At 51.2% G+C, this 26,216-nt stretch overlaps 1 protein-coding gene across 1 annotated transcript; it reads left to right on the top strand.

Annotated features, from left to right (window-relative positions):
• The first annotated feature begins 897 nt into the window (after positions 1–897).
• Positions 898–25,553, top strand: LOC124675311 (pumilio homolog 23-like). Its single transcript, XM_047211375.1, has 11 exons — positions 898–1,160; positions 1,317–1,555; positions 1,691–2,054; positions 2,132–2,437; positions 2,528–2,692; positions 2,846–2,989; positions 4,113–4,232; positions 4,314–4,493; positions 4,896–5,044; positions 24,532–24,714; positions 24,794–25,553. The coding sequence occupies exons 2-11, from the start codon at positions 1,341–1,343 to the stop codon at positions 25,362–25,364; spliced, it is 2,397 nt and encodes a 798-aa protein (XP_047067331.1). The 5' UTR covers positions 898–1,160; positions 1,317–1,340; the 3' UTR covers positions 25,365–25,553.
• The last annotated feature ends 663 nt before the right edge of the window (positions 25,554–26,216 follow it).

Genomic DNA, 26,216 nt, shown 5'->3' with positions numbered 1-26,216 from the left:
TCAGACGGGTCTTGAGATTGACGAAGTCACCATAGACGCTTCACTGTCGACGGGAACATCGCCTTCCACTGAAGAATATTCCGCCTATTTTATATACTAAAAATAACATACGGATGTAAATAGAGTCACCACGTTAATTAAGCCACATCATTTAAATTATTTTTAATAGTTAGTTATACTATCAATGGTCAAGATTTATTTAAGTAAATAATCGTAACTATAAGAGACTCATATATTATATCAGCGTGTCAAGTGAACAGTTTTGCGTACCCATGTCTAATAGTTCAAAAAAAACTACACGCTATTTATAGGAAGCAAGCTGTATATGTCTATTATAAAGAAAGACACAATCTGGCTCAGTTCTTTTGACGGGTTCTCCGAGAATCTGCCCTCCTCCCAGCTTCCTGAAGAAGCCACACCAAAAAATTAGGGAGGCTTCCGAACTAGTCTAACCCAGACCATTTCGGAAGCTTTTCAAAATTTTGGGGACGGCTTCCCCAGGAAGCTGGAGGAGGGCAGCTTCCCGGAGAAGCCGCCAAAAGAACTGAGCCAAACGTCTTTGGATTACAGATAGGGATTCAGGAAGGAACAAGAACCTTGTATGACTCGGTGGAATAGAAAAATTGATGAGCCTTGTTCTGCTATGGCATATGGGCCGAAAGCAACCGTCTATGCATCGCGGGATCCAGACATAACTCGCCAGGAGCGAAAATATTCCAGTCTTTAGCGCGGGTTTAGTATCGCTGTGGCCCTAAGTCCCCAACCCTAGGTCGACCATCTCCCTCAGCGTCGGCGCCGCCTCACCGTAGCTACCGCACCGTGCCGCCGTACTGCTCCTCCCGCGGCCGCGCCGCCGTACTCCGCCTCCAGCGGCCGCGTCGCCGTACTCCGCCCCCACCGCGGCGCCGCCGTACTCCGCCTCCAGGCACCGCACTCCGCCTTGCACACCGCGCTCCGTCTCACGGGAATATACGTGGTGGGATACACGCTAGATACGGGAGGGACACGGGAATACCCATAGTCGATCTATACAGCGAGCAAACCCTTCCTCTGTCTTTTCACCTCTCCGGCCTCCTGACCTGCCGCTGCGCGCCGCCACACTTCTGGCCTCCGCCGAGCAGCCTGCTCCGCCGTCCGCCGCCCGGAGCTGCACTCTGCAGGTCACTTTCCCCTCCCCCCATCTCGTCTGGGACCTGGCAAGCCTAGCCCGACTTGAGCATGTGAAAAATGCTAATATTTTTTTTTTTTTGCATAGGTTGGCAATTTTTCAGAGTGCTGATTCTGCTCCATGCCTGTTGAATCTTGTGGTTTTGCAGTTGTCCTCTAAGCACACCTAAGGCATGGGACAAGGCGATTTGCTAGATGATAGCTTTCCTGCTAAGAAACGAAGCAAGGATCTGGGCCAGAAGCCCAGAAAGAAGAGGAATAACAGGGAGGATGGGAACACAGGGAAAGGGCGTGCCAAGGACCACCACTCAGATAGTTCTACGAATCTCAGGGGTACGAAGGATCAGAATTCATCACAATCCGCCGATGCTTCAACGAATGTAATGAGGTACGTACTCTGCACACTCTCTCAAAGTCTGAATTTACATTCCTGTTGTATGCCGTGATGAGATAATAGCCTATTTATACATATATGAGGATGTCAAGTGCTAAGGGTTTCTTTCTCGTGCTCAACAATATTCAGGAAAAAGGTTGAACCTGAAACTGCAAAGTACTTTCTGGAGATATCGAATCTCTTTGACAATAAGGAGATCGATTTGGAGGACCGGTCGACTATATGCGCTAATGCTCTGGAGGAAACTAAAGGGAAAGAGCTCGAACTCATCACTGATGGTGTAATAAGCCACACCTTGCAGATTCTTGTCCAAGGCTGTGAGTTGGAGCCGTTGTGCATGTTCCTCCGCAGCTGTATTCACTCTTTTCCTGTTATTGCCATGGACAAATTTGGATCTCATGTGGCTGAAGCAGCTCTCAAGTCACTGGCAACACATCTTGAAGATGGGACCTCCAGGGTCATTGTAGAAGAGATATTGAGCAAGATATGCAAGGTATTCTCTTTTCAGCTCTGCTTTGTGCCCTAATTGCAGTGTATGTAGTGGAACTCATATTTTTATTGTTGCCGCAGGTTATTGCTGCAGACGCTACTAATGTGATGTGCAGCTGCTATGGATCTCATGTTCTAAGGACGCTTCTCTGTCTTTGTAAGGGCGTCCCATTAGATTCATTGAAAGATTTCCACACGACTAAGAGATCTGCTGTTCTGGCTGAAAGATTGAGCTGTGCTTCAAGCAGATCAGGCGACCAGAATCCGGCAAACTTTGAACATGGTTTCTCAGACATGTTTAAAACTTTTGTCAGGCAAATGCTACAAAAGGCAGAAAATTGCATTTCCACGTTACTAACTGAGAAGAACAGTAGCCTTGTTTTACAGGTTAGTGTCTCTTGTCACCATTTGTTGCAAAGCATAGAGCTGTTCTTTTTTTATTTTGCTTAATAACAATCTGAACATATCCTTGTGCAGACTGTGTTGAAATTATCTGCTGGCGATGATCGTGAGTTGAACCACATTATATCCATTCTTCTTGGTTACGATGAGGATGACACTGCTCAGAAGGAAGATAACAGTGAACAAAAGAATAAAATCGTTGCTTTACTTGAAGACACTGCTTATAGTCATCTCTTGGAGGTTTTATTTTTTGTTTTCTTGTTTCTCATTGGCATTCAATTCATATCTTTTATACTCATAAGAATCTGTCACCATGGGGATCTTCTGGCCCTTGTTCTTTTCTTTGCAATTTGGTATGTGTAAAAATATTCACTGAATGAAAATGGCTTGCAGGTCATTATAGATGTTGCTCCTGAGGAACTGCGCAGCAATATGCTTATAGGCACTCTTAAGGGTGCATTATTTGCAATCTCATCTCACCACTGTGGTAATTATGTCATACAAGCTTTAATCTCATCAGCCAAAACTGCAGATCAGGTATAACGTAATTTACATTCAGAAGTTTCTCTGGCATTTTGTTAGTTTTGTAGCATATAAGCCAATCTAAATGCTCTCTTAGCAAATCAGTGTTCTAAAACCGTTTGAGTACTAGCAACAGGTGCCCTCACTAAGTAGCATGCAAAAATGAGTACTTGCCTGGTATAATCATTGATCACTATAACAGGATGACCCTCCGGCAGTCGGTATGATCGGGTATAACCAGCTGATACCCTGGATAACTGGTAAAACTGTTCTGCATTGGCACTGGACCTACTGCTGCCACATCTCCTTTTTGTGGAGGAAGCTAGCGGCTGCTGTTGCTCCATGATTAGCTAGTCCTTTTCGCTTGCCAGGCACTGTTTAGTGTTTACCGGAGGTGGCTGCTGCTGCTGCTACTCTACTCTAACCATCCATTCTGATTCCATATAAATGTACATATATAAAGGCATTACTAACCAAGTTCAAGGTTGATCACTGTATGATCACTACAAAGTTAGGTGCCTGATCTAGTAGCGATTACTGAGTTCTAGAACCTTAGAGAATCTATTATACTGAAATAAAGGTCCATTACATAGTTTGTATTCCACTAAGTTAACATATGGTGAAACATTGCTGAAGTCTGATGACCTAGAGGAGAGGACTTCTATTAGCATCATTGCTTTCTTTATTGCGCTAAAATGATTATTGTAGATCTTGATGTTGAACTAATAGCATGCATCCTTTTTCAGGAGATAGTTTAAACTTCAAACATTCATTAAACTGTATTTGGATAATTTGTGTCCAGTCAACTATTTCTTGTGCATTTGTTAGAAAATGACCATCTCTTGTGCATTTGTCATTTTTTTAATCTCTTGTGAAGTAAACAGTTGACAGCTCTACCATTTCTCAGTTATTAATACTGCATATTTATTAATTGTTATGTTGGAAGCAGAATTTACTTGTACGCACCCTCATGTATCCAAACCTATTACTTTAATTCTCCATATATGTGATAGGTAGTATACAACATATATTCAATCTATGTCAAATTTCTCCTTGAGATCATGTCAGCCTGGTTTTTCTTGCGTTAGCACTTGATGTATTGCAATGCTGTATCAATAGAGCTCTTGTCTTTTGACAGATGAAGCAAATCTGGGAGGAACTTGGTCCTAAAATCAAGGAGTTGCTTGAGCTAGGTAAAACAGGAGTGGTGGCTTCCATTTTAGCGGCATGCCAGCGGCTTGAAACATATCGCCTTGAGGTCTTCTTTCAACTTGAAATCTCTGGGTTGTTATTTGAGAATATCTGTTATTTAAATGTATATGATTTGTCTGAACTGCAGAGCTCTGAAGCTCTTTCTGCAGCAATAGCATCAGATTCCGAATCTCCTGATAGCATCGTTGCACATATACTTTTTCTTGAGAATTTCCTTCGGGAGAAATCATATTGGAAATGGCCACCTGGTGTCAAGATGAGTGTTCTTGGTTGCCTGATGCTGCAATCAATTTTTCAATACCCACATGTATGTATTACTGACATGTTCATTAAATTTGTTGTCAAACTTTCTTTGCATGACTTTACTGGTCCAGGTTTACAAATATCCAGTTTATTAGTTTTATGCTGATAGCATTCATCAACACTCTGCTATGTTGCAAGCTGTTTTGTGGTCCATAACAAGCTCATTTCGTTAACTATGTAGAGCATATCTGCTTGATCTTTACTATGCATCTTTCTTTACTTTTCCTCTTACTAAGTTATATATAATTGACTATCTTGAGCAACAATGTAGCAACAGTCAGTACATTACAAGTCAACATCTCTTATCCCTCTTGACATATTCACTTAAGTCGTTACTTTTGTTTCCTGAACAGTATGATGAGAATGTTGCTAGGACCTTACTCCTTGCTTCCATTTTGCACACAAGCAATATATTCGGCAATATGTTGCAAGCTTGCCGGCTTTGGACGATGGTCGGATCCTCCGGATTGCCAAGGACTCTGGTGGCAGCCGTGTTCTTGAGGCATTCCTATGTTCGAGTGCAACAGCAAAGCGAAAATTCAAAGTTTTTGCAAAGTAAGCCTTTCCTGAATAGCTCAATTCCTTAAAGATTGCTTCTCTCGTGTCTGAACAATGTCGTGGCAGACTCAATTAACATATATGTTTTCTCTCTCAAATTTTATATTGCAATGGATGTGCTCAATTGTCATGTGGGGCCAAGCCTACAGCCGTCGCAAGGGCAAGGGCCCTGCGGCCCCTTAGAGTCCTCCTAGTTTAAGTTAGTAGAGTTTAGGTATAATTGGAAAGGTTTAGTCCCGAAGAAGGTTACCCTGCCAATTACCTAAACTAGAGTTAGAGTTAGATGCAAATTCTGTAATTGGCTATTATATAAAGCCACCCCTATGCGTTTCAAGAAACAAGCAAAATTAATCCAATCTCTCACCTCTTGCTCCCTGCGCCTAGGCGCCTATCCTCACCTCCTTCTCCAACCATAGTGTCGTTGCCTAATCGACGGTACCTCGGAGGAGGGATCCTCACGAGGGGGAGAAGAAGTAGGGGCCATAGGGCGGAGTGCACACGGGACGGTGGTACGCGAGTTACCCGGCCGGAACACCCGCACGATGACGGGGCCTACTCGTCGCTTGTCTGGAATTATCTGGGCGCTTTCGCGTTGTTACAATGAGTTATGGTTGTGCCTCTAGGGCTCCCGGGATCCGGCTTATAAAGGCGCACGGATCTAGGGTTTACATGGAGAGTCCTAGCCGGATTACAGATAGCCTAACTACGGTACAATATCTTGCCGTGCACGTCACGGATCCGCCTTCCATATACGTCGTCATCGGATCCGGGTCCCTCATGGGCCTCCATGGATCCGGGTTATTTCTATGTCGAGTACGGATCCGGCCTGCCGATCCTGGGCTGGACTTCTCCTTCATGATCAACGACGAATCGGGCCGCCCGATGGGCCACATGCCTCATCACCGTCTCGTGGGCCACCGGGCTTGCCGGATCTAGGCACCTGTCGATGGTACACCTATGAAGTATACCCACAACGAGAGCCCCCGTAGTTCTCCGAGTTTCGCCTGCAGCTTCCGCCTTCGTCGGTCCAACACGATCTCCGGCAAACGTTGGTAACGCGGAGAAACTTGAAGAGCTCCAACTTTGCATTTTCTTCTTTTTCCCAACTTATAGCCGGAAAATGCTCCCATCCCGCGGGACTTCATCCATCGACGTTCCAAAGAACATTTCCGGGTTATCGCCCGTTCGAATGAGAGACAACTTATCTTCACAAAATTACCCGAATCTTAAAAGACTCAAACGGCTTCGAAATCCTTCATCTTCGGATCACACTCAACAACGGAAGTTCCTTATTTCCCGCGCACAACTTCCTCATTTCCCGCGCTAAATCTTCGCAGATGCAAATCTTCGACTCGGAATTTTCGGGAGCGCGCAGTCAAATCACCTCCACGTCGTTTTACCGCATTTGACCTAAACACGTGTCAACCATCCAACGGTGTGACCGTTCGGTTTCCACCGTCGGATCCGGATCCCGAATCTCCGAGCGCGGCCTATAAATACCCCGCGGCCCGGTAAAAATTCATTCTTTCACCCCCTCTCACCACATCGTCTTCCTCCTCGCGCCGCGCCGCCCGCCAGATCTATACTCCGGCGAACTTCGTCACGGTGAACCTTGCGCGCCGCCGAACCGAGGCTCCCTCGCACCAAGATCATCACGTTTGAACGAGAAACTCGCTCCGCCGCCGATTCGTGGTTACGCGAGTCAACTTCCTCCAAGTTCGGCCGACCTCAACTCCGCCGGAGCTCCGTCGAGCCACCGCGCCATTAGCGGTAAGTACGCCGGCCTTGTAGAAGACAACGTAGTGTAGAAGATAGGTTCGGTGATCCGGTACTCAAACACTTTGTATGGGTGCAGCCGGAAGCATGCCACTCGAATCGTCACTTTGCACCGGTAGCTCTTCGAGTAGCCCGGATCCAAATCGGATAGAACCCATATGCCCGGATCCCATATCATTCCCTGCCACCGTATGTTTCCGACATCGGACTAGCTCAACCTTTTTCCGCATCTTCCAAAGACCGCTCCAAGCCGGATTCCTACCCTCCAAGAGCTCCAAGAAGAACTCGAAGGGCAAGCTCGGATGGCGGCTAAAGTGCAGGAGGCGGAAAACAAGAAGGCGTCGAAGGCCCGGATCCGCGAAGGAGAACGTGGTCAATGGTGGCCTTGCGAGACCACCGACGTGGAGCTTAGAGAGCTCCGAACGAAGGAATGATCTCCTCTCATTGGAGTTTCACGCGCGATTCCGTCGTCCCCAAGCCTGAAGCCGGAGAAGTTGTTATGACTAAGGCTTGGGTGGAACGCGGACTTTCACTCCCTTGTTCGGAATTTTTCCTCTCCATCCTCGAAGCACCTACGGGCTCCAGCCACACAACATTTGCCCGAACTCATATCTTCTTTTGTCCAACTTCGTGACTCTCTCGCGAAGGACATCTTGGGATCCGACCGATGTTAAGTTGTGGCGCTTCTTTTCCGGTGAAGAAAAAAACCAAGGAGAAAGCTATGGTGAACTCGCGGAAGCATGACTTTTATGCTCCGCCCTAGTCGCATGTACCCTCCTCATGACTCACACGAATCCGTCCAGCATCGGAACGCCGGATGGTTTTATGAGAAGAACGCCTCGGCTCCGAAGGTCCACGAAGGCCTCCCGGCTCGTCAACGAGCCTCCGAAGAGCTTGCGAGCCGGAGCTTCGTTCCTTCGCTCGCCCGCACCCCGACTCCGGGAGAAGGCCGCGCGGAGAATCTCTTGGCTAGTCCACGACGGACTAACCGGAGCCCAGCTCACACTCGCCTGGTTTTCTCGGAGAATCCAGCCTCTACGCTATAACGCGCGCCCGATGTGCGCCTATACCGGGCGGATGATCTTCTCCGAGTAACCCGCCACGACCTTCCCGCCGATTCTCCGAAGAGAAGGATCAAGACGCCGGTGAAGATTCCGAGGGGCCAACAGTGTCCCGGAATTGACCAAAGACATTTTTACAAACGACCGGTGTCCTCCGTAAGCTTCTGTTCCTTTCGGTGCTTCAAACTTCACAAACTTTTGGATGTTCATCTTTAACTTTATTCATTTTCCCTTCGACTCAACACTTTGGCGGAGGAAGACTTTCGCGCCATTCTCCGTGTTCCCGTTACCGAAGACACGGCGGAGGAGGTTCCGGATGACGACGAGGAGGAAGAGGAACAGGCACCTCGCAAGGCGGCCCCTCGACCTACAAAGCGTCCCCGCGCCAAGGCTTCCGGCTCTGAAGCCGGAGCTAGCGGCGAGGCCTCCGCCAAGAAACCGAAGACGGTAAAACCACCTCCGCTAGACTCAAGGAAAGCGGAGCGTGCACGTATACGGATGCTCTCAACGGCCGGCCAAGGCACGCGCCCCATTATCCCCGGCGCCTCGTAAGTTTCCGAGCATGACACGATTTTAACTTAGCGAAATTATCTCTTGTCCGAATCCTTTCACTCGTTTGCGGGAACCCGAAACCCGCCGCCACGCGGACCGCCGACCAGGAGCCCATTACCAAATACATGAAGAAATCTCCCAGCGGTCGGTCCAGCCTACTCCGGCTCCGCCAAGTGCTTCTCACCCCACTCCTCGCCCATCTCCTCCTCGAGGCTGACCCGTCTCCCTCCCGCCACCAACACTCCACCGGAAATTATTCCGGTCGCCAGCCGACAAGGTAGGTGGAGAAGATCCCAAGGCCAAAGGCCCCGCCCAAGAAGATGCAGGAGAACAAGGCCAAGGAGGGCCGAAGTCACTTCTTCCGAGAAGGCCGGAGATGGCGCCGGCGACATCGTCGTTTTCCGAAGAACTTCGGAGATCCGGCCGACATCACTTCCACCCCCAAAGCGTATGCTACCAAGTTCTTCAACAAGCTGTCCGAGGCGGAGAAATGGGAGCTTGAACAAGACCTGCTCAACGCCATGCCGAACAATGCTCGGGGAAACCCGATGCCGCGACATCGGAGATTCAAGATTTTAAAAAGGATGTCGGCCGCTCTTCGACAAGCTCGTCCGTAAGCAAAAGGTACTCCCAGTAGCCCCCAAGCATGTAAGCGGAAACTGAGAAAGTAGTTAGCGCTTAGATGCTTAGAGAAAAATTACTTCCGGGAAAGTTTTTTAGAATGAACCAGTAGCCCCCAAGCATTATGGCGGAAAAGTTCCGACAATGATGCTTTTAAGAGAAACCACTGCTACAGAGCGGAATTCTTTATTCCCGCACCGTGTAAATTTTACAGAACAGCAGTGCGCCGCACTACGAGCCGCACAAGAACATTGCCTTGCAGCGCCGCGTTACTTCCGAGTCGCGGAAAGTATCCGGACCCCGAAGGATGAGAATGCGGATTTGGCTAAACAACCGGCGACGCCCAAGGTTGGTTTCCGCCTTCTTCGTCATTAACCAATTTCCGACTTTGAACTTACTCGTTAACTTATATTATTATAGGCGCATCCTCTTCCCTTGCTACAGCCTCGACCGAACTTGAGAACCTGCGCTCCTCGTACCAAGATTTGGAGACGAAGCTAAAGGAGGCGGAACTTAAGAAAGAGCAAGCCGAAAGCAACCAGCGGAGAAAAACTCCGAGCATGCGAAGGAGAAAGCGGAGCTGAAATTGAAGCTAAACGTTGACAAGTGAAACTATCAAATCTCAGCCTAAAAGAGCTCAATGGACTCCGGAAGTATATGGAGACCGCGAACAAAGACTCGGGATTTGCTCAATGAGAACATCTTGGGTACCGATACTAGAACCTTGCCCAGATATTTGTTCCGACGCTTTACTTTATGCTTATGTCCTCACCGTTGTGTGCGAACCGCTTGGGTATTCCGAAGAGCGCCGGAATTTGTTCCCGCGAGATGACCTTCTTCAACTTGCAGGCGATGACCGCAAAGATCTCATCTCCGCCTCCCGCAAGATATGCTATAACTTATCCATCAAGAGGAGTCGTACTTGCGACGTCCGGAAACTTATTGGAAAGATGGATGTTCTCACGGGAGCCGGTAACGGATCCGCAAGCGCCGTCGCCCGAGGCGCAGCCGCGATGGCCTTGACCATGTGCCTAGCGCATCATGCGGATCTTGATCTTGATCGGGTAACCACGGGCGTTCTCGCGGATGCGGATGTTAGCGCTCTCCCGGATGCAGTGAGCGGCTACGACACCCGTATCGCGCGTAGGATCCGGCATGAGGAATTCTACGACAAGGTCGTCCTTCCCGCCGACGAGTCCTTAGAAGCGAACTTCGAAGGAACTTGCCGCCAAGGCGCGACCTCGCGGAATCCGGAACCCAGCTTACTCGGACCAGCTCGAAGAATACTCCCCAAGAGGAACCCAAGACCAAGACCGCCGCCTCTCGAAGAAAGTGATGAAGACGTGTCTTCTCCGGCCGAAGGCGCCAAGGAACAGGATCCGTAAGGCAAGACTTCTCCGGCTAAGGGGGAATGAGAACTTTTATTCCCGCGGGAAAAAACAATGCATCATTTTGACCCCGCCGAGGGTTTGTAATAAGACTTTAAATTCTTTAAGTAGCTAGGAACGAAACGATTATGCATGGGGCGGAAACACTTTATCCCGCTATCCGTTTAATATTATGCGCATGTTTCGTTTTATGCTCGGAAAGCAAGTGCCGACTTCGTTATTTTCCGGCTTGCCCGCTTGACCTTCCACGAGCCGGAAAACCTTAGCCGGAAACGCTCGCCGCCGGCGACGAAGCCCAATGGCAATCCGTCCATAACCGCGGAAACAAGCCCCCGTGCGTAGGTGCCGGAAATCGCTACTAGGAATCCACGAGTTCGCAACGGATAACAACTTAATCGAAAACTTAAGCTTACGTCCTAAAGGACGATTTTGAAAATCACAACTTTCATACACGCCTAGGCGGAAATATCCAGCTCGCGGTTTTAGTCTGAAAAAACATACACGATCTAAAATGAACAAGTAAAGGAGGTAAAAGACTCAAAGAGTGAACCATAAGCTTTATTTCATTGATCATGTATAATTATTACGTAGTTTGTAACTCGAAAAAATATTCTAAGTGTAGAAAGGACGTAGCTGTGCTATATTCCAAGGGCGATCTCGTTTCATCGTAGATGTCATCCGGATCCTCACGCTTGCGTTTCCGGCGCCAATTAGCGTGTCTATCCCTTAGCTCGCGAAAATCAACCAGGTAGTACGACCCGTTGTGAAGTACTTTGCTAACGACGAAAGGTCCTTCCCATGGGGATTGCAGCTTATGGTCTTTCACCTGTCGAAGGCGGAGGACCGGGTCTCCCGCCATGAAGGAGCGTTTCCGACTCGACGACCGTGATAACGTCGGAGCCTTTGCCGATAGATGGCGGATCTTTGGTCCGCTAAGTTCCGAGCTTCCTCGATCGGGTCCACGTATAGCCGTCTCGGCCTCGTCGACTGTTTCTTCATTGTAGGCGGAAACTCGCGGTGAATCGTGGATGATGTCGGAGGGGAGCACGGCTTCGGATCCGTATACCGAGAAAAAGGAGTAAACCCCGTTGATCCGTTAGGGGTAGTTCGTAAACTCCACGCAACGCCTTCCAACTCGTCGGCCCAAGCTCCAGCTCGCTCGTCGCAGCCGGTCCTTCAAGGCGTGGTTTAATTCCCGATAATATTAGGCCGTTAGCCCTTTCAACCCGACCATTGGACCGTGGATGAGCCACAGATGCGAGGTCCGACCGTATCCCCATTGTCTCACAATAATCCTTTAATTCTCCTTGAGCGAAGTTCGTGCCATTATCCGTGATTATGCCGTGTGGGATGCCGAATCTCATCACGAGGCCGCGTACGAATTTTAGTGCCGTAGCACCATCGGCTTTTCTCACCGGCTTGGCCTCGATCCACTTGCTCGAACTTGTCAACAGCGACCAGGAGGTATTCACAACCGCCAGGAGATGATCTTTTCAATTTACCAACCATATCGAGCCCCCGCACCGCAAATGGCCAGGTGATAGGTATGGTCTTCAGCCTCTTGGCCGGAGCGTTTGGTTGAGTAGCGTAGTACCGACAACCTCGGCAGGTCTTGACTATCTTATCGACATCTTCTTTAGCCGTGAGCCAATAAAAGCCTAGCCGAAAAGCTTTTGCAACGAGTGATCCGGGAGCGGCATGGTGCCCGCAATCCCCCGCGTGGATCTCTCCGAGGATTTCAATGCCATCTTGATTGGAGACGCATTTGAGAAACACCCCCGTTGCGCTTCGTTTGTAGAGCCGTCCATCGACAATTGTGTAGGATCGTGCTCGTCCGATGATCCGGCGCGCGAGGACCTCGTCCTCCGGCAGCTTCCGATCGATGAGGTAGTCCAGAAAGGTCGTGTCCAAGCCGGAATGGTAGCCAATACCTCTTTAGCCGGAGACACCGCCACATCCGGGTTTTCCGGTTAGCGCCCTTCACCGAGGGTATCCGGAGATGCTCTAGGAAAATTCCGAGCGGAATTGGTCTTCTCGCCGGATCCGAGCTTGGATAGCATATCCGCCGCCGTATTGTCGTCTCTTCCGACGTACTTGACTTCGTATCCGAGGAAGCACTTGGCGAGCTCGTCAACTTCGCTCTCGTAGGCCGCCATGACGGAATTTCCGGCGTTCCGGTTCCGGCTACTTGTTGTGCCACTGTGTCGGAATCTCCACAAGATATGATGTGCTTGATCCCGATTTCCTTAGCGATGCGCTGCACCGTGTAGTAGAGCCTCGTATTCCGCCATGTTATTTGTAGCTTCGAAGTGGATCTCGCGTAACATACCGCAGCTTCTTCTCCATAGGGGACTTCGTGGTGACTCCGGCTCCCGAGCCTTGATGCTCGCTTGGATCCGTCGAAGTGCATGACCCATGTTTCGGTTCCGGCTCCGGACTTGCATCCGGAGCTTCGTCCAATCCGCAACGAAATCTGCCAAGACTTGGGATTTGACCGCAGCCCTTGGCTTGTAAGCGATGTCGAAGGCGGATAATTCGATGCCCCATTTAGCCGTTCGTCCCGTTGCGTCGCCGTTGTTGAGAATTGTTGACAGCGGAGCTTTACTCACAACCGTTATCGGGTGCTCTTGAAAGTAGTGTCTCAATTTCCTGGCCGCCTAGGAATACTCCATAAGCTAGCTTCGAAAGTGAGGGTATCTTTGCTTTGACTCCGTCAGCGACCTCGCTTATGTAGTAGACATGTCTTTGGACGTCATATTCATGACCTTCTTCCTTTCGCTCCACCACGATGACGAGGCCGACGACCTTGTTGGTAGCCGCCGGATAAAGGAGCATTGGCTCGACTCTCACTGGGCTGCCAAGATAGGTGGGGAGGTTAGTATTTCCTTCAACCCACGGAGAGCTGCGTCGGCCGCGTCGTCCCTGCATAAATTTGTCCGTTTTCTTCAGACAGCTTGTACGGAGGTAGCGCCTTCTCGCCAAGACGGCTAACAAACTCCGCCGATTGCCGCAACGCAACCGGCTAGTCGTTGCACATCTTTGAGACAAGTTGGCCGTTTGATACACAGGATTGCCTTGATCTTTTCCGGTTCACCTCAATGCCTCCGTGAGAGACTATGAAGCCAAGGAGTTTTCCTACTGGCACGCCAAAAACGCACTTCCGCGGATTCAACATCATCTTGTACCCGCGGAGGTTGTTGAAGGTTTCGTGAGGTCGCCGATCAAGTCGGATCCTTTCCGGGTCATGACCGCGATGTCGTCGACGTAAGCGTGCACGTTCCGCCAATTTGGTCCTTCGATGCACCGCCGCATCGTACGCCGGTAAGTAGCACTCGCATTTTTCAAACCAAAAGGCATAGTAACATAGCAAGTAAGTACCAAACGGGGTTATGAATGAAGTCGCCTTTTGGTCGGATTCCTTCATCCGGATCTCGATGATACCCGAATACGCATCAAGAAAACACAGAAGTTCCGCCCTCGCCGTCGAATCAATGACTTGGTCAATGCGCGGCAAGGGGAACGGATCCTTCGGGCAATGTTTGTTCAAGCCGCGAGTAATCGATGCACATTCTTAGTATTTCGGTGTTCTTTTTGGGTACAAGGACGGGATTCGCGACCCAATCGGTATGAATAACTTCTATTACAAAACCTCGCTTCTAGTAACTTTGCTAGTTCCATTCCTATGGCGCGGCGCTTCTTGTCTCCAAAGCGTCGCATAGCTTGCTTCACCGGTTTAGCCCCTGGATTGATGTTGAGGTAGTGCTCGGCGAGTTCCCTAGGTACTCCGGACATGTCGAAGGTTGCCATGCGAAGATATCCATGTTAGCGCGGAGGAACTCGACGAGCGCGCTTTCCTATTTAGGGTCCATGTTTGCCCCGACCGAAACCTCGTTTGGAAGAGTCACCCGGAATAAGGTCATGCTTCTTAGTTTCTATCGCGGGCTTGAAGGAGGTTTTTCGCTCGGAGATCCGCTTCTTGGTGGTCCGCATCTCGCGTCGGATCCACCGCGGCCCCGTAGCCTTTCGGCCTCTTCTCCGGATATGACAGACTCCGCGAAGGCGGCTTCGCCCAACTCGCACTCATGAGCCTTTTGTAGTCTCCTAGTTATGGTGATCATACCGTTGGGACCCGGCATCTTGAGCTTGTTGTAGATATAGCACGCCCTTGCGTGGAACTTGTGGTAGGTGGGCCCGCCGAAGATGACGTGGTAGGAGCTCTTGAAGGGCACAACTTCGAACGTGATCTTCTCCTCGCGGAAATTATGAACATCGCCGAAGGCCACGGGAAGTGTGATGCCGCCGAGGAGTTCGCCTTCTTACCCGAACCACGCCGTGAAACTCGGCCAGGCCGTGCTTGAGCCGTTCCTTGGCGAGGTTCATCCGCTCCAGAGTCTCCGAGTACATGATGTTCAAGCCGGCTCCGCCATCCATGAGGCACTTGGAGAAGTCATACCCGTCTATGCGGGGACTCACAACCAAGGCGTAGTATTCTTTTGGCACAGAGGCGGGATGATCCGCCCCGTCAAATGTGCACGGAACTTCCGACCACCGACATATCGCGGCACGACCGGAACCGTGGCGTTCAGAACCGGGTAGCTGATTTTGTAGCGCGGATCGTGGGGGTTCCGAGGAAGGTGTGGTAAGCCCCCACGCTCTTTTTCTCGAAGGGGTTGGATTTTCTCGCGGTTCCGGCTTTGGGATCCGGCGAGTTATCATCCTCGTCCATCGCCTCGGAACTCGTCCTCCTCCTTGTCCTTGTTCTTGCCCTTGCCTCCTTTGCCGCGTGGGCGGTGCTTCCGGGCTCGCTTGTATCCCGCCTCCGGGTCATTCTTGAGGTCGTTGACCCACTTGCGCTTGCGGTTGGTGTGAGTGGACTTCCCCGTAGCCGGATCCAAGCGGGCCGTGCGGGGCATGTCTCTCGTACTCCTCGTAGGTTTGCGGGGCGCGGGATCCGCCGCGGTGACCTCGCTGCCATGCCGCCGACCCCCGCCGGCTCCGCCTCCACGGCCGCGTCCTCTTCCGCCTCCCCGAACCTCCGCGTTGGAACGCCATGGCGACCATCTCGGATCCGCCACTCTTCCGGTCATCGGGGTTTTTGCGTTTGTGGCCGCTATTGTTACCGTTATCGCGGTTCTTCTTCCGCCGGTGCAGGGGATTGTCAGTAGCTGCGATGTCACCGCCCGCGTCGTCATCGGCGGCAGGTGTGATCACCGGCGATGGAGATCATCTCATCCGAGTCGGCTTGTTGGCGTTAGCCGAACATGTAAGCTTATGTCTCGAGCAATCCTCCTCTCTCGCAGTCCACCAATAAAGGCGTACATGGCAGTGGTGTGATCGACGTTTTCGCACTCGTTCTCGCATGCCAACCATCGTGTGAGGAAGTTTCTTGAGGTTTCTCCTTCTTCTCGGATACAAGCTTGTAAGTCGCTTGCCGTGGCGGTGTCTTTTGTAGGTGCCCCCGAAGTGTTTCTCAAAAGCGGTCTTCGTGTCGAACCAGACAAAAGATGGAGTTCTTCTCGAGGTCGCCGAGCCGCATCCGGGCTGGTCCTACAAGGTACAACCGGAGCATGCGGCGAGCGATGTTAGGGGTTCCTCCGGCGAAGGTTACTCGCATTGTAGTAGTCCTCAATCCAGTATCCGGCCTTTCGGTGCCATCATAATGCTTCGGATTTCCGGGTAGCTTGAGGGAGCTCCTTGGCTTTGGTTCTTCTCGAATCATTCTCGCCAAAGCACTTCGGACCAATGTAGTCGGCTCCGTACTCGTTGAGGCGGTCCCGCGCGTCGCGCGAGCCGTGACGTGGAGATTTTGAGCGAGAGCGAGATCTTCGGCCGCCGCCTCCGCCTCCACCTCCGCCACCACCGCTAGGTGGAGGTGAGGGAGACCCGCGAGGTGGTCGGTCCGCTTTCTTGCTTCCGGCTTCGATTCTCCTCGCCCTCTCGCATCGACTCCGGCTCCTATGGCTGCCTTCGCCGTGGCGTTGGCTGCCTTGGTCGTGCCGGCGGGGCTCCGGGTTATGGCTTCGGCGAGGCTCGGGTCGCGACTACGGCGAGGTTCCGGGTCGCGCTCCTCATTCCGACTCCTCCCGGGCTCCGGCTCCCGAGGGATGTTCTCGTTCCGGCGCGGTTCCGGCGAGCGCTCCCTCGTTTTCGTTTCTTGGCAGCACGTTGTCGCGGATAACGATTCCACCATGCCCCCGGGGCCCGGTGTTTCCGGCTGGACTACGGCGGCGAGGGGGTCGCGGGTAACCATTAGGCGGGGAGAGGGGTTCCGTACTTCTCACGTCCGTAGTACATTGCATCCTTTCCCTTTCTTGGATCCGACGGTGGCGTCTTTGACGGTACGGGGATAGGATTTGGGTGTTCCCCGACTTTCCTTCGCGTTCCGAGGATCCGGTGCGTGATTCATCATCGTGGTGGCGATTGACACGGGCGTCCTTCTGCGCGGTAGATACACATTGATCCGGATTGGATTCCGACCGCGCGAAGTGTCGGCCTTGCTCGTCGCTTCACCTGCTCGAAGCAACGAGCGTGCGAACGAATTCGATGTCAATCTCCTCGTTCTTCTTCTTTAAGATCTCGGCAGCCTTCTTCATATTGTCCTTTGGAGTTGCGAGCGGCCGCCGTACCGTGGGGGTGGCGAAGGTAATCCTCGCGGGGAGGGATGGCTTCACGCCCGATCCTAGCTTCCTCCTCTTCGACGAACTTTACCTTGGCCTCCCAAGTGCTTCTCAAGCTCCCCGACCTTTGCAAGAGATTCATCGACCTCGCGGTCCTTCTTCTTGAAGTGTTCCACGAAGTTGGCTCGCTTCGTCCTCTCGTCCAAAGCATCGCAGCTGCGGTATTTGCGAACTTTTTGCGTAGCTAGCATCTCCTGTCTTGTTGCTTCTAGAGCTTCCGGATCCGCGGCATCATCGTGGGTTATTGGTTTATTGAGGACACCGTACTTTGCGACCGTGTCCATGCGTGCTTGTTCGACCAGCTCTTCCGGAGACGAGGACATCCTCGGGGACGGATCCGATCTAGCGGAGATCCGACATTGGACGGTCCGGGGTCGGAGGCGGTGTTTTCGTCTTCACCTTCCTGTTCTTCCAGCCGGTGCCACGGTTGCGAGGACCTCGCTTAGGTAAGGCGGAATCGACCTCGGCCGATCGTCGCGGCCGTACTCCTCAAGCTTTCGGACGAAGTCATCGGATTCCATGGACGCGGTATCACCGGAGATTGGGCTCGAGGTTGCCCAAGATCGACTCTTCACCCGGAGCTTTGCTTTCTCCGACGAGCCGAGCCCGACCCGGATCCGCGACGTTTTCCGGTGCCTCTTCCCGCTCGGGACCAGCTCCGATCGCTTGAGGGGCGGTTCCGGCGGTATGGGCCAAGAAGTGTACGAAGTGACACCTTTGCTTCTCTAACACCCGGGAAACCCAGGCGGATCCGCATTGGTCTTCCACCTTTGTTTCTCGCTCGTGGGCGGATTGGGTGGGCTTTGATTTTTCTAGATCTAAGGCGGAATCCTCACTAGGGAGTTCCGGCGTCTCGGATCGGATCTTCGCGATCGCGTCCTCGCTCGACGGCGGTCGCGTCGGCGCTACTTACCGATGGGTTTCCATCGGAATCGACGGTTTCCCCGATGAAGATGTGTATGCCGCCAACTCGGGACGATGGAGAGCTTGATGGGGTCGGTTTTAGCCTGAATCCAGACACTCATCCGGAGGGACGATCGGCAGATTTCCGGCGTAGAGGACTCGCCCCACGACGATGGTGTCGTCGTAGCTTCCCATGGCGGAACCCTCCCGGCTCCGGCCTCCGGACGCCACGAGCCCCACGGTGGGCGCCAACCGTCGTTGCCTAATCGACGGTACCTCGGAGGAGGGATCCTCACGAGGGGAGAAGAAGTAGGGGCCATAGGGCGGAGTGCACACGGGACGGTGGTACGCGAGTTACCCGGCTTCGGAACACCCGCACGATGACGGGGCCTACCGCCGCTTGTCCGGAATTATCCGGGCGCTTTCGCGTTGTTACAATGAGTTATGGTTGTGCCTCTAGGGCTCCCGGGATCCGGCTTATAAAGGCGCACGGATCTAGGGTTTACATGGAGAGTCCTAGCCGGATTACAGATAGCCTAACTACGGTACAATATCTTGCCGTGCACGTCACGGATCCGCCTTCCATATACGTCGTACTCGGATCCGGGTCCCTCATGGGCCTCCATGGATCCGGGTTATTTCTATGTCGGTACGGATCCGGCCCGCCGATCCCGGGCCGGACTTCTCCCTTCATGATCAACAAGAATCGGGCCGCCCGATGGGCCACATGCCTCATCACCGTCTGTGGGCCACCCGGGCTTGCCGGATCTAGGCACTGTCGATGGTACACCTATGAAGTATACCCACAACACATAGGCTGACGGGCTTATCGCCCTAAGCCTCCCACCGATCACAACTACAACCTACGATCCAATCCTCCCCCAACCCGTGACAACTTGGTATCAGATTCATCTTCGATCCCGGCGGCTGCCATGGAGCCTCCGCAAACCCTAGCCGAGATCATCGCCAAATAGCAGGAGGATCACCAATCTGTGCTCGCCACCCTCACCAGCCTCGCCGATGAAAATCACCAAGCAAGGGTTGAACGTGCGGAGGACCGTGCCACCCTCAAGTCCATCGCCGAGACGCTCCAAAAGTTTCGTGGCGATATCGCGGATACAGCGTTCAGCAGACAACGTGCCCACAATCTCGCTCTCCTTCGCCTTGAAGGGAAGGGCGCGCCCCAACTTGGCGGCCTAGGGCTGATGCAGGCGCCAACGACTACGGCCGTGGTTGGTGTACCGCCGGCCATGGCGGACGCATCTCGATCGCGCCCCCGCCTCTACAAAATCGACTTTCCCCTCTTTGATGGGGCAAGCGACCCACGACCATGGTTGACGCGCCGCAACCTCTTCTTCCTCGGCCGGCGAACGCGAGAATCCGATAAGACCCGGTTGGCTTCGTACCACCTCACCGACGTCGCCGCCTTATGGTACGGCCACCTCGAGGCAAAACCGGGTCGCCGACCGTCTTGGGGCGAGTTTCAGACCCTAATCTCCAACCACTTCGGACCACCGACGCGCGCCAACCCCTTCGGTGAGCTGATCTCGACACGCCGTACTGGCTGTCGTGGATTACTCCAAGCGCTTCCTCGAAAATCAAAATCTCTCACGGATCCAGCCAATCGCCGACGCCGAGGAGCGGGATATATTCACCCATAATTTGGGGGAGCCCATGAAGACGCAGGTGGAGATGCTGAAACCTGCTACGCTCGACGCCGCGATGGACTTGGCCATATCCTTCGAGCACCTGAACATTGTTACTGGAGCCACAACTGCGACTCGGCAAATCCGCCCGTCCAGGACCGCAGCCAGCCCCACTCCAGCAGCCCAAGAATCAGCCGGGTTAGCACCAGCACTCGTTTTAAAAAAGCTCACCCCTGCTGAGATGGATGACCATGAGATGGACGACCACCGTGCCAAGAACCTGTGTTTCAATTGTGACGAGAAGTTTGTGCGGGGACATCGCTGCAAACGGCTGTTCTACATACAGTCCGCTGACGACGACGAGGAGCCCTTAGCAGATGCACATGAGGAGGCCAAATTTCACTTCTTGCCGTCACCGGAATTCCCACCGGCCGATACCATGCGAGTTGCTATACGTATCGGGGATCGTGACCTGGTTGCCCTGCTGGATTTTGGTAGTACTCATAACTTCATTCACGAGGAGTTGGCCACTGTTGTGGGGTTGCCCTTCTCCTCTGATCGCCGCCTTGGAGTCACAGTTGCTAATGTGGACCGGGTTACTTGTCGTGGACTACTCAAGCAGGCAGCGATCACAATTGACACGGAGAATTTTTTGGTCGACTTGCACGCCATTCCGTTGGGCGGATTTGACGTTGTGCTTGGTACACGTTTTCTCAAGACGCTCGGACCCATTGTGTGGGATTTCACCACTCAGTGGATGTCGTTTTGACACACGGACCATCGGGTGGAGTGGACGTGTCTTGGTTCTTCGGGCCGGCTCGCACACCTACATGTCCGCGAGGGCGCAGCTCTTCTCGACAGCCTCCCGGCCGCGTTCTTGGACGTCTTCGCCGAGCCCTGTGGTCTACCGCCACCACGCGCTCATGACCATCATATTCACCTTATTCCCGGGACGCAGCCCGTCGCCATCCGGCCCTACCGCTACCCGGCTATTCGAAGGATGAACCGGAACGTCAATGTGCAGAGATGCTTGCTCGGGGCCTTATCCGCCAAAGCTCGTCGGCGTTCTCGTCACCTGTGCTCCTGGTACGCAAGCATGATGGTACATGGCCTTTTTGTATCGACTTTCGTGGTCTCAACATGGTCACCATCAAGGACAAGTTCCCTATTCCAGTTGTGGATGAGCTGCTAGACGAGCTAAAAGGCGCCTGATTTTTCACGAAGCTGGACCTACGATCAGGCTACCATCAAGTTCGAATGGCCCCGGAAGACATCCACAAAACGGCGTTCCGCACTCATGAGGGCCTTTTCGAGTTTGTGGTGATGGCATTTGGGTTAACCAATGCGCCGGCGACCTTCCAAGCACTGATGAACGATGTACTTGGACCTTTCCTTCGTCGATTTGTTCTGGTTTTCTTTGACGACATTTTGATATACAGTTCCTCATGGTCGGACCACCTTCGCCATGTCAAGCTCGTCTTGGAGGCTATGCGCACACATCAGTTGTATCTCAAGCGCTCCAAGTGCTCTTTTGGGGAGGAATCTATGGCCTATCTGGGACACGTCATCTCGCGGAAGGAGTGGCCATGGACAGCGATAAGGTCCTCGCCGTGGTCGACTGGCCGGCACCCCGTACAGTTCGAGCTGTGAGGGGATTCTTGGGTTTGGCGGGATACTACCGCAAGTTCATTAAGGGGTTCGGCACCATTGCGGCGCCCCTCACCGCACTACTGAAGAAGGATGGATTTCTCTGGACTAACCAGGGGGCGACCGCATTTGAGGCCCTTAAGGTTGCACTCACTACTCCACCGGTTCTTCAGTTGCCTGATTTTACAGTTCCGTTCATTGTGGAATGTGATGCCTTTGGATCTGGTTTTGGTGCCGTGATGCATCAGGGAGAAGGGCCAATTGCCTACTTCAGCAAACCCATCGCTCCACGACACGTTTCTCTAGCTGCATATGAGAGGGAACTCATAGGGCTTGTTCAAGCCGTGCGTCATTGGCGCCCTTATCTCTGGGGTCGTGCTTTCATTGTCAAAACTGATCATTACAGCCTCAAATTTTTGCTGGACCAGCGCCTAGCCACAATTCCGCAGCATCATTGGGTTGGCAAGCTTTTGGGCTTTGACTTTACAGTAGAGTATAAACTTTGGGCTTTGACTTTACAGTAGAGTATAAACCAGGACGACAGAACATTGTCGCCGACGCTCTTTCTCGCCGTGAGGTTGCTACCTGCCATACATGCGCTATCACAGGGACTTCTTTTGATCTATTTGAGGCTCTCCGTCAGGCCACGCACACAGACCCGGCATTGGTCGCCTTTCGGGAACAGCTTGAGTCAGGCGAGTTGGGACAGACCCGGCATTGGTCGCCTTTCGTGAACAGCTTGAGTCAGGCGAGTTGGGACAGCCTTGGGCATTGGTCGACGGCATTGTTACGTTCCAGCAACGGGCTTATGTGCCTCCCTCGTCGCTGCTTGTCGGGGAGGTCTTGGTGGCAGCTCACGATGATGGTCATGAAGGTATCCAGAAGTCTTTGCATCGCCTCCGCCGGGATTTTCATTTGCCACAAGCACGGTCCGCCCCGCAGCGAGCATATTCGTGCTTGTACAGTTTGTCAACGCAATAAGACAGAGCAGCTTCATCCCGCTGGACTCTTACAGCCATTGACAGTACCATCTCGTGTCTGGGAAGACATCTCCATGGATTTTATTGAGGCATTACCTAAGGTGGGCGGTAAGAGTGTCATTCTTACAGTGGTGGATCGTTTCTCCAAGTATGCCCATTTTATTCCTTTGGCACATTCATATACTGCTGAGACGGTTGCTAAGGAGTTTTTCTCCCATATTGTTCGTCTTCACGGTTTTCCTACATCCATTGTTTCGGATAGAGATGTGGTATTCACTTCGGGATTTTGGAAAGCTTTATTTGCGGCTGCGGGTACACGCTTACACATGAGTTGCGCATTCCATCCATAGTCGGACGGCCAGTCTGAGGCAGTGAATAAGATCATCACTATGTACCTTAGATGCATTACTGGGGATAGGCCTCGCCAGTAGCTTCAATGGTTACCATGGGCTGAGTACTGCTACAACACTTCCTATCACTCGGCGCTGAAGGACACACCTTTTAGGATTGTGTATGGCCGTGATCCTCCGTCTCTTCGTGATTATACTCCAGGCGAGATTCGTAATCAGGCGGTGGATTGACAAATTCTGGACCGCGACCAGTTCTTGCTGGATGTTCGTGACCGTCTCCTTCAAGCAGCTCAGCAGTACAAACACTTTTATGATGTCAAGCATAGGGCTATTGCCTTTGATGTGGGCGGGTGGGTTTGGCTTCGTCTGCAGCACCGGCCGGCCGGCGTTCTTGGGAGCGGGAGCAAAAGGCAAATTGGCACCCAAGCTATTTTGGGCCTTTCAAGATCCTCGCTCAGATTGATTCGGTGGCATATCGTCTGGAGTTACCGCCTCGTGCCCGCATTCATAACGTGTTTCATGTTGGGGTCCTCAAGAAGTATCATGGTCCGCCTCCGACAGGTCCTCCACAGCTTCCTCCGCTATTTCAGGGACGCGTTCATCCGACTCCAGTACAAGCATTGCGTGCGCGGATTGCTCGTGGAGTCCAGCAGGTGCTCATTCAATGGGAAGGCCAGCCTGCGTCTGCAGCGTCTTGGGAGGATGTCACCACATTTAGGGAGCGCTATTCAGACTTCCAGCTTGAGGACAACCTGTTTCAGAATGGAGGGGGAGATGTCATGTGGGGCCAAGCCTACAGCCGTCGCAAGGGCAAGGGCCCTGCGGCCCTTTAGAGTCCTCCTAGTTTAAGTTAGTAGAGTTTAGGTATAATTGGAAAGGTTTAGTCCCGAAGAAGGTTACCCTGCCAATTACCTAAACTAGAGTTAGAGTTAGATGCAAATTCTGTAATTGGCTATTATATAAAGCCACCCCTATGCGTTTCAAGAAACAAGCAAAATTAATCCAATCTCTCACCTCTTGCTCCCTGCGCCTAGGCGCCTATCCTCACCTCCTTCTCCAACCATAGGCCGACGGGATTATCGCCCTAAGCCTCCCACCGATCACAACTACAACCTACGATCCAATCCTCCCCCAACCCGTGACATCAATGCTGCTGTAGAAAAGACCTTAGAAAACTTCATCTTGGTTCCATGGTAATTTTGTGTATTGAAGCCATGCTCTAGGGAACTATTGGTGATACAGTATCTTCTTTATCATTTTCAAGTAGTAATAAGAATAAGAATGCATCAACAATGCAAGAACTTGTTATTTGTTTATGGCATTAGCACTGAGCCTCCTGTTAGACCATTACTACATCGCGATAAATAACCTTCAAGACTTGAAGGTTGCAGTAGTATTGACATTGGTAACATTGGCAAGGCACACTAGAGAGGGTGTTTGGCTCTGACATTCTAGGGTCAGGTAATGATGTTTGACTGAAAAACCCAAACTATTTCTAAAATAGAAAATCGGTTCATTCTGGTGCCAAGCACCCTTCCCCTTCCTGAATTGTATTGTCGTGCTATAATCATATAAATACATAGTAATATCACTCTGCGTTCGGTAGGTTTATAATGCATTTTTTGGTTTGGGTTTTATATATTGTTTGTTGGTTTGGGTAGGTTTATAATGCATTTTGATGTCGTGTTATTCCAGTATTGCTCAACATTACATTAGCTTGCTATAGTAATTCTCTTTTAGTTGTCGAACTGAGGTACGCCTACTATTTTTGCTACGTTGAATTATCTTAATACTTCATGTGTCATTTTACTTTCAAAATGCTATTTTGGCATGGTACTGCATGGTGAAAACAGCCTGACTTATACATATGTGTGACCTGACAGATTGCTAGGCCATTATGGGGAAATTGCTATGAATCCTTCTGGTTCATTCTTGGTGGAGAAATGCTTTGCAGCCAGTAACTTTTCCCATAAAGAGGCCATCGTGTCGGAGCTGTTGGCTATGCAAAATGAACTATCTAGGACAAGACATGCCATATACTTATTAAAGAAGCTGGATGTTGATAGGTTGGTCATTTTTCTATTTCCCTATGCGTTTTTCTGTGGTCCTAAGTTTTTTATACACTTGCTATCTATTTCGTTGTAGATACTCGAGACGACCCGATCAGTGGAGAGCTGCGCAAACTTCGAAAGATGCAACTCAGAGGGAATTTCAAGCTGAATTTGGGCTAAACAGTAAACCTATTGGTCATAATATTGATCAACTTCTTTCTCCTCAAAGTCCCACAAAGAAGCGTAAACACAAAGAGAAGGCTGACAAAGTTACTGTGGATGCCAGCACTAATAAGCCCGATCAATTTCAGAAAAATACAAAGAGGCAAAAATCTGCTGAGGCAATGTTTGAGGGAGAATCGAGCAGCAAAAAACTCGTGAGCGAAACCACCAGCACAGCTTTCTTGAATAATAGTGGCAAGAAGAAATCACCTGGTTTCCTCTCGGACAAACCAAGTTCCAAGAAACAAAAACATCAAAGACCCAATTCTGGCCAATCAGATGGCAGGCGGTTTGTCGGCGATAGCGTTAACACACCGTTTGTCAGGAATAATGTCAAACAGAAACAGTCTATCGCTGAGCTTGCTGCTCTGGCTGGCAAGGATAAACTGACTGCAGGGGAAGTCCGGAAACTGCTTAAGCCTGAGATTTCAGCCAAGAACTAACTGATCTCAGATCATGTGAGCAAGTTGTAAAAAGCAGGATTCATGATAAGTTTCGCCCCAGTTCCTTGCAAACCACATGGGTCAAACCAACAATTTTGTTAGTAGTTTTTTTTTAAAACTCGGCCACTCATGAGCTGTAAGATGCATGAAAGGATATTTACTTGCAATATGCTAGTTTAGTTTGGTTCAGGAGAGTGAGTTCCCGAAAATTCAGTTGAGTTCTCATGTTTGTTTCCGATAATTTCAGTTATCGTCCTCCTCTCCCGCCCTGAATCGTGTCTGGCGGCACAGTGATCTCACCCGAAGGCCCTGACTTGGAGCGGAAACAAAGATGGATGCATTAGAGGCCTGGCTGCCCTGTCAGGCCTTGCTTGGTACTAGTGTTTCAGTGGGGATTAGTGGGGATAATACTCTAGAGTATTGGGTGAATCACTGCTGTCATCCAATCCCCACAAAACCCCATCCTCAATCCACTAGGTAGGAGTAGAGTATTGGGGATTGAAAAAATTACACTAAAAATTTGGGGAAAAGTGGGGAAAAGTGGGGATAAGTGAGGATTAAACTCTCTCATACTCTAGCACCAAACATGCATTGGGGATAAGTGGGGATTTAAAATTTGGAGCGGATTATCCCCGCTAATCCCCACTAAAACTCTAGTACCAAACAAGGCCTCAATGAGGCTAGGGTTCGGAACTAGGGTTGTGGCCTGCGACTGGTACACCTCGTTACCCCTAAGCCCTAACAATCATGCTACAGCCTACATGATTGGCAGTACCATCCAAACTCAACGCTAAAAATGAGCGTCATCTGTTGTCTCTTTGAGTATCGATGCAAGCTGTCCGTGCGACGAGC

The sequence above is a fragment of the Lolium rigidum genome, chromosome 7 (genome assembly GCF_022539505.1).
Source record: "Lolium rigidum isolate FL_2022 chromosome 7, APGP_CSIRO_Lrig_0.1, whole genome shotgun sequence".
In the NCBI taxonomy this organism is placed as follows: Eukaryota; Viridiplantae; Streptophyta; class Magnoliopsida; order Poales; family Poaceae; genus Lolium; species Lolium rigidum.
This window is presented reverse-complemented; position numbering and strand designations above follow the sequence as displayed.

Bases quoted from the DNA above. Each gene is read 5' to 3' on its own strand.
- LOC124675311 (XM_047211375.1), top strand. From the start codon at position 1,341: ATGGGACAAGGCGATTTGCTAGATGATAGCTTTCCTGCTAAGAAACGA. The intron at 2,990-4,112 runs GTATAACGTAAT...GTCTTTTGACAG, and splicing joins CAGCCAAAACTGCAGATCAG to ATGAAGCAAATCTGGGAGGA. The intron at 24,715-24,793 runs GTTGGTCATTTT...ATTTCGTTGTAG, and splicing joins AAGAAGCTGGATGTTGATAG to ATACTCGAGACGACCCGATC.